The sequence below is a fragment of the Ipomoea triloba genome, chromosome 13 (assembly GCF_003576645.1).
Source record: "Ipomoea triloba cultivar NCNSP0323 chromosome 13, ASM357664v1".
NCBI lineage: Eukaryota > Viridiplantae > Streptophyta > Magnoliopsida > Solanales > Convolvulaceae > Ipomoea > Ipomoea triloba.
Window position 1 is genome coordinate 27,636,782 of NC_044928.1, and position 8,981 is coordinate 27,645,762.

General features: G+C 32.7%; 1 protein-coding gene across 1 annotated transcript; it reads right to left on the reverse strand.

The window, feature by feature from the left end:
- Window positions 1–1,069: 1,069 nt before the first annotated feature.
- LOC116001801 (probable inactive serine/threonine-protein kinase fnkC) lies at window positions 1,070–4,319 on the reverse strand. Its single transcript, XM_031241749.1, has 6 exons — window positions 4,182–4,319; window positions 3,765–3,891; window positions 3,186–3,355; window positions 2,800–3,076; window positions 1,812–1,972; window positions 1,070–1,584 (listed from the first exon to the last, which is right to left on the reverse strand). The coding sequence occupies exons 1-6, from the start codon at window positions 4,207–4,209 to the stop codon at window positions 1,370–1,372; spliced, it is 978 nt and encodes a 325-aa protein (XP_031097609.1). The 5' UTR covers window positions 4,210–4,319; the 3' UTR covers window positions 1,070–1,369.
- Between the last annotated feature and the right edge of the window lie 4,662 nt (window positions 4,320–8,981).

Consider the following 8,981-nt stretch of genomic DNA (forward strand, 5'->3'; position numbering starts at 1 on the left):
ATGGAAATAGGTTTAATGAGAAGAAAAGCTTGTGGAAAGTAAAGAATGATTCTTGACGTACTACTGTAATGTAATTAAATGAATGGAATCTGGAATTACTTCTATTCCTCTTCAATAACCTATAAATTGGATCTTCTTTTTAACTTAAAAAGTATACAAGAATAAAAAAAAAAACATGCAAATTATATTCACAAAGCTTCCTTGAATTACAATAGATTTAGGACTTACAATACGACCCGTCCAACCACTATGAAATTCTTTGTACTGTAGGCATTTACATACTATTATTTCTAATCCATTTCAAATAATTCGTTAAAATTAAACATTCTTAAAAACAAAAGTTGTGTTTTAAAACTAAAACTAGGCAAGCATAATTTTTGTTTTTGAAATACGTACTCATGCATTATTCACAATCATAGTATCTATTCTATACTTTCCTAAACAAAAAATCTAAAATATCATCATTACAAAAAATCTAAAATATAAGCCCTTACCACTAGGGTTCAAACCTATGACTATCCATTTAAAATGATAACCGGAATGTCATCATTACACTACATGATAGTTGGCTATTGATTGTTAGTTATAGTAGGATACAATTATAAGCGATTACTATAATCAGTGAGAATAAAGTATGGAATATTTGTTAATAGAAATTGATTTAATTTGTTAGTAGATGATGATAGACTCATAAGTTATGTAACGGTGAGAAAATCCATAATTGATAACCGAAATTTCGTTATATTTAATTATATTTAAACTGTATTGTTAATAAAATGATAAAAATGGTCATGCAACAATAATATTAAGACTAAAAATGGATATTCTCATAAAAAGGGACTTAAAGAGTTAAAGTGGACTATCACATATGGAGTATAAATCTAGAATAAAAAATGAAATTAAGTAACTCTTTTTGTTATATATATATATATATATATATATATATATATATATATTACATATTTGATATCTGAAATGGTCTCACGCAAGACCTGTGTGAAGATAAATAATGTAGGGTGCATGTTCTAATTATTAGGATAAATAATGTAATATAGATAATATCATATGGTTAAAAGAAACAAGAAATCATTCATATGTATTGAATTAGGAAAACTTTATTTGTATACATACAAATTTGCATATATGCTTATTCTTGGGAAAGTTTGGCTGCTTTCCAAATGCAAATGGACAGAGTAATTTATTTTTGTTTACAAGATAATGCATAATGTAATATTCTCATGGTCTTTTATGGTGCTAATATAATAGTACACTGATACTAATAGTGCTCGATACAATTAAATATGATATACATAATTATACAGTTACTATTAGCACCGGTGACAATCAGCACCATAGAAAATCTCAGGTTTCATGTTAAAATGATCTCTTTGCAGTCACTGGCTGAATTATTGGAGATCAGATCATCAGGTTCATCAGCCACCCCAAGCACTTTAATATCAGCTTCTACTCTGCAGGTTTCGTTCACCAAATAGCCACCTTGTGGTTTGCGGAATTCATCGATACTCATGAACTTTGGCCAACCATAAGCCGCATTTGTTGCATTGAACCAACTGCAACACTTTTCTGCAAGAATCGAACTCGTAATAATCATTAGGTACTAAAAATTATAGATACTGACCTCATTAGGTCATTTCTTTTGGGCAAAATAAAGTATATGTGTACATATATACCTGGTTTGGAACGAACAAATATTACAATGTTATAGGGTCAGTTGTATTCAAAAAATATACCTGATTTGGAACGAACAGATACTACAATGTAATATGGTCAGTTGTATTCAAAAAATATACCTGGTTTGGATGAAATGTGATTAGAATTAGATTGATCAACTATGCGCACTTTGAACTCTGCATATATCTGAGTTGAGGGTTTAGCGTCAGCCAAAGCCAAATATACGGAGACATGGGTGCCTTTTCCGCCATCTAATCCCTTTGGATATATCCGTATTTTCCTACACATAAATGATATAGTTTTATATATACATGTATTTTGTAACAATATCAACTTTAAATATTCACTATAGTCTAGAAGCCTGGCTATTGACATTCTTATTTAAGCTTATCATCAACTATGAGCAATTCACTGTTGAGTTGCTGATTATGGTCTGAAAGCCAATTCTCATTACGGAAAAATCATGAGTTTTACCACCCAAAAAAAAAGTCTTAAACTTAGATATCTTTTATAACTATTGTCGGAGGTAATGGTTTAAAAGTGAACAAAATTTCTTGTCACCTTCACTTGGTGGTCAAAATTTGTTACCACTTTTCAAAGGTGGTCAGAGAAATCTAAAATTGAAAATTAAATTTTCAACCAACAATTTCATCACTTTAAAATTTTGAAAAATGTCTATAGAATTGTAGTTCAATTCTAAATTCAAATTTATTTACAACAAAAAATACTATGACTGCCTGGGTTGATTTAAGTTATTTACCATTCAAATTTTTATAATATTTAGTTTAATATGAATATATAAAATTTACATATTTAGAAATTACATCAAAATCAAATTTAAAATTATATTACAAATTAAAATTAGCTTGACCAAGTAAGCATGCAGGCAGTTGACATGGTAAGACAAAGTTCACTTCCAACTGGAGCAATATATTATTAGTCTTCTTGATTTGAGCCAGTCAACTATGTATAACTTAGACTGTTTTACCTCATTGTGATCTTTGCTGATTAGAGTTATAGCCTTAAAAAATAAATAAAAGATAAAAAGCACAGATGAAGTAAATAATTGAAAGTATGGCATAGAAAAAAATTAAATGAAGTTGTTACCAATATTGCAATGCATTGGATTCGTAGCAGTCCTTCCTAAAGTTTAATTCCTTAATTTCCCAGGAGAGATTGTCTTCAACAGGATTTTGAATGAGTGTGAGACAATCTCTCCCTGGCAATTTTATTTCTTTGCGCACAGAAACCTCAACTCCAAACACACAAACATCATCCACCCAATATCCATTCGAAGCGTTATAAAACTCTGTCAAAGCAATGAATCTGTCGTGTCCCCACTCCACCTTCATTGCTCGAAATCGCCTCGTTTTCTCCTCCGCATCTGAAAAAAGAATCAAATTTAACAAACATTCATTCATTCAAATTGTTATGATTTAGGGTTGTGTTTTGTCTCAGCTAAAAGGCTAAACTGATAGTAACGGGCAAGCAACCTTGTACGACATAGTAGTTGTCTTTCTTCTGATCGTACAAAAACATGCGAATGACGGCATGGACTTCCCAGCCGGGGTGGAGGTTGCTTGTGTCTGCGAGTTTTATGTACAGAGAGATGTGATCTGTGACCTTCTTGTTCTTGTTTCCACTTGGGTGGACAACCAACTTCCTGCAAACGCAAAGTAAACCAATTCAGACAATCAGTTAAATAACCACAATGTTTTAAGTTTGACTCTCAATGGGGAAGTGATTATGGGTCATTTTGGTTTAACATGGTCGCTCAATCGGTTATGTTGCAACATAAACTAATTAACTTCTTTATGGTCTGATTTACTCAGTTCAGGCCCTTTAATACTGACTGGCTTATTAACCTTTTTGGTTTGATCCTAACAGCTTTATCAACTATAAGCAACATAAACTAGTTTATTACCTCCTTGTGGTCCAGTTAGGGTCACGAAGAAGTATTTATCGGGTGTACACCTTCAAATAGTGACTGCGGGTTTTTCTCGTCACTCAAATTAAATAAATTCATCATGGTTGTAATAACAGTAGTTTGATGGTAAGTTAAAGTTAATTACCATTTGTAGCCTCCGGCATCAAAAGCATCTGAAACGTATTGGTCTATGTTGTTCTTGAGCAATGACACCGATTGAATCTTGACCACGTAGTGACTAGGGGGTGCGTCTGAAATTGTTCTCACAATACCTAAGAAAAATTTGGTAACATGTTAGCAGACATTGACACCATTTCTCGAATTACTACTCTCCATTTTAACCAAAAAAAAAAAAAAAAGAAGAGTAAATGACATTGTGATTTAGAGATACTGGGTAACTCTCCCAAATGGGAGGTTTGGAAGATCATGAATTTGAACTCCAGTGAGACAGTACTTTTAAAAAGTAATTACGAGCCGATACTACCAAACGTTTCTTTAATTTGAAAATAGGAAGTGGGAAATTAAAAAAATAAATAAATAAATAAAGTAAACGCAATTGTACCTTCTTCCTTTGGGGTAGTATCAGCCATGGAAAATAATTACTTTGCAATAAATATATATTAATTGACAGTGTGTGAGAGGCCGGGTTTTGTGTGGTTGAGTTTACAGAGATAGCAGCGGCAGGGTTGATATATAATTGGTTTTATAAGAGGTGGGGAAGGTTAATTACATGAAAAGCTTCAGGATGGAATAATTCTTAACGTAATATAATGTGGTGATGGATATATGCATTTCGTTGTGAGAAATTAAACTAGGAGTACAGCACATATTCTGTGCTTGGCTTGCTCACAACTAAATCTTGTAGGTGAAATAGTTGCGAAAATGTGAATCACGTGGAATTCCTCGTGAGCCACAAGAATCATGCTTATAGGGCGTGTGGTTGGAGTGAGGGAATTAGGTGAGAAAGGAATTTTAATTTCATGGGAGATTAATAATGCGTGAATAAAGTAGTAATTTAAATTCAAGTGTTTGGTTTACAGGAATATAGTTACTAGGAAAGGAATAAGTAGCCTAAAGTCCAAAACGTTCATATTTGTTATTGTTGTTATTATCGTAAATCCTAAATAACCAAATTAATTATATTGGTTGTTATATATTAATTAATTATATCCTAAAGTCCACCGTCCCTTTTTTTTTAATTATATTTTAAATTAATTAATTTATTTATTTAAAATAAATATTATTAGTTTATATATTTTTATATTTTAAATAAAATAATAAAAATATATAATTATATATTTCTACTCATTTTTCACTCATTTTCCGAAAAATGAACCAAACACCCAAAGACATTTTTCTGGAATACATCCATCCAAACACGGAAAATGAACTCATTTTCCGGAAAATAACTCATTTTCCAGAAAACATTTTTCAGAAGTCATTTTTCTGCTTTCCAAACGCACCCATAGTTATATACACATTTGTACTTTAATTAATTTATCATATTTGCTAACATACCTATAATTATTTCAATGAAATATTTGATACATAAATCAAATTTCAAACTTTTATATAATTACATTCAATATTTGTACCATAATCAAGTATCATATAAATTACATATACAATACTATTTAGATTTAGATTTTGTTTAAGTATCGCAAGATACACAAATATAATACATTTAACTATCATTCCATCGATACTTTATTGGCTAAAGTGTCATTCCGCACCATGAACTGTATTGAATTATTCATGCCGCACCTTGAACTTTCATAACGTCCATTTCGATACACAAACCATTAATTTTTTTTTCATCTAGCATTTTTCACAGGTTACCAAGTTACTATGATGACATGACATAGGTAATTAGCTTATGTGAATCTTCTTTTTAAGTCAACACAAAATTTGTAAGTAAACCCCAAAAATCAACGCCAGACGCTGCCCCTCCCCTGTGCCTTCACCCGGATCAGTGCTCACTAGACCAAATCACTACAGCCCTTCCACAATCCACTGCTCCTCCCCTCGCTTGCGGCACAGCCCTTCCACAATCCACTGCTCCTCCCCTCGCTTGCGGCAGCGTGCGCCGAGCTCGCCGACGACCTGCCTAGGGGTGACCGTGGTTCATTCCGGTTTGGAACCGCCGGTTCACGGTTCCAAGGTTACACAAACCAGAACCGGAACCTTATATAAAGGTTCCGGTTCCGGTTCAATCAGAATTTTTTTAGTATATATAATTATATGTTCCGGTTCAATCAGAATTTTTTTAGTATATATAATTATATATAATATGTTTTGTTATTATATTTTAGTATATATAATTATATATAATATGTTTTGTTATTATAAAAACATATTATAAATTTTATATAATATGTTTTGTTATTATAAAAACATATTATAAATTTTATATAATATGTTTTGTTATTATAAAAACATATTATAAATTTTTTTAATTATTATTTTGGCTACTGCCTACTGGCAGTAGCTAAATATAATTTTTTTTTAATATATATATTTAGCTACTGCCAGTAGCTAAATGCCTAAATATAAGAATTTTTATTATTATTATTTTACGGTTCCAGTACTGGTTGTTGGGCTGGAAAAGGTTTAGAAGAAAACAAAAAAATTAAAAAAAAAATAAATAAAAAATTCCAAGTCAGTATAGATTACCTATAACTTGTAGGTAACCTGTAAAAATAGCTAGATGAAAAAAAATTAATAGTTTGTGTATCGAAATGGACGTTATGAAAGTTTAAGGTGTGGCCTGAATAACCAATATAGTGCATGGTGTGGGGTGACACTTTAGCCTACTTTATTTATTTGGGTTTGAATTTATTTATTTAAATTTATTTTATTATGTTTTTGTATTTACAAAATTGAAAATAAATGAATTTTTTAGTGTATTACAGCATAAAAAATAAATAATTTTATTTTACAATTCTACTTTAATATAAAAACATAATACCTTATTAAAATGCAAATTAAAAATTGTTTGTGGTTTTTAGTATGTCATAACTTTATTCATAGCTTCACGGCCTCATCTGAGCGTCACGGCCGACGCCGAGGGGTTCAGCCGAGGCCTCGGCCGTGACGCTCAGTCGAGGCCGACCTTGACCGAGTCAAGGTCAGCCCGTGGCCGAGGATTGACCTCGTCCACGTGCGGTTAGCCCGTGGCCGAGGGCTGGCCCCGGCCACGCGGCTAACCCCGGGTCCATGTGCCCGCTCCGGTTCCAGTCAGCCCCGTCCGTGCTCCGCATCCGGTCCTAATTATTCCATCATCAGTCCCCCAATCTCTAAGTTGCGAGACTTCGACAATGAAAGAGAGTAAACACGAACTCTTTATAGGCTCCAGCGTCAGGTTGAGTCAGAGTCCGTCTCTGTCAGAGTTCCCATTGCGTTTGGAGACTTACCCGCGGGTAAAATCTAATCTCTGAAATTATCCTTATCTGTCCAAGAGTCCAACCCCTACACAACCCTTATAACAATGCTATAAATACTACCAAACTATCCCATCATTTTCACCATCACATCATCTTTTTTATCCCAAGATTTTGAATTTTGAATTTTCTCCCATTCTCCTCCTTTCACCCTCTATATAAACGCTATGTGGACCATGATCCACTGTATAACATCATCAATATATTAGTATTTGCCTTCCTTCAAAAATGTATTTTTAATTATAATAAAAAATTGAGAGCTTGACGAAGGCCCAAGAAAGTCAAACGGCACCTTATACAAAAGGAAAATTGTAGATGTGTTCAAATTTTTTTTTATTTTTATTTTATAAATTAATCAAAGCATGACACAGATATAGAATAGAAAAATAAAGTAAAATATAAGAGTAAGTATGGGTGTGTTTAGTTTGCACCTGAAAATCGAAATGGGTATGAGTATCAAATACTTGGCTTATATTTGGGAAATCTAGCTGAAAAGGTAGCTGGAAGTTGAAAAGTAGCTGAAAGCTGAAAAACTATAAGCTCGAAGCTGAAATCTGAAGAGCTGTTAAGCTAGCTGTTATGCTTAAAAGTGTTTGGTAAAACTAGCTTTTTGATAAGATGATAAATGTAAAAAGACTAAAAAGGACATCTTCATAAAATTAAAATAGTTTTAAATTTAAATAGGTTTGTTTACGTATTAAAATAATGAAATCAATATATTTTAATAAAATATAAAGTAAGAACATATATTTAAAANATTATATATAATATGTTTTGTTATTATAAAAACATATTATAAATTTTTTTAATTATTATTTTGGCTACTGCCTACTGGCAGTAGCTAAATATAATTTTTTTTTAATATATATATTTAGCTACTGCCAGTAGCTAAATGCCTAAATATAAGAATTTTTATTATTATTATTTTACGGTTCCAGTACTGGTTGTTGGGCTGGAAAAGGTTTAGAAGAAAACAAAAAAATTAAAAAAAAAATAAATAAAAAATTCCAAGTCAGTATAGATTACCTATAACTTGTAGGTAACCTGTAAAAATAGCTAGATGAAAAAAAATTAATAGTTTGTGTATCGAAATGGACGTTATGAAAGTTTAAGGTGTGGCCTGAATAACCAATATAGTGCATGGTGTGGGGTGACACTTTAGCCTACTTTATTTATTTGGGTTTGAATTTATTTATTTAAATTTATTTTATTATGTTTTTGTATTTACAAAATTGAAAATAAATGAATTTTTTAGTGTATTACAGCATAAAAAATAAATAATTTTATTTTACAATTCTACTTTAATATAAAAACATAATACCTTATTAAAATGCAAATTAAAAATTGTTTGTGGTTTTTAGTATGTCATAACTTTATTCATAGCTTCACGGCCTCATCTGAGCGTCACGGCCGACGCCGAGGGGTTCAGCCGAGGCCTCGGCCGTGACGCTCAGTCGAGGCCGACCTTGACCGAGTCAAGGTCAGCCCGTGGCCGAGGATTGACCTCGTCCACGTGCGGTTAGCCCGTGGCCGAGGGCTGGCCCCGGCCACGCGGCTAACCCCGGGTCCATGTGCCCGCTCCGGTTCCAGTCAGCCCCGTCCGTGCTCCGCATCCGGTCCTAATTATTCCATCATCAGTCCCCCAATCTCTAAGTTGCGAGACTTCGACAATGAAAGAGAGTAAACACGAACTCTTTATAGGCTCCAGCGTCAGGTTGAGTCAGAGTCCGTCTCTGTCAGAGTTCCCATTGCGTTTGGAGACTTACCCGCGGGTAAAATCTAATCTCTGAAATTATCCTTATCTGTCCAAGAGTCCAACCCCTACACAACCCTTATAACAATGCTATAAATACTACCAAACTATCCCATCATTTTCACCATCACATCATCTTTTTTATCCCAAGATTTTGAATTTTGAATTT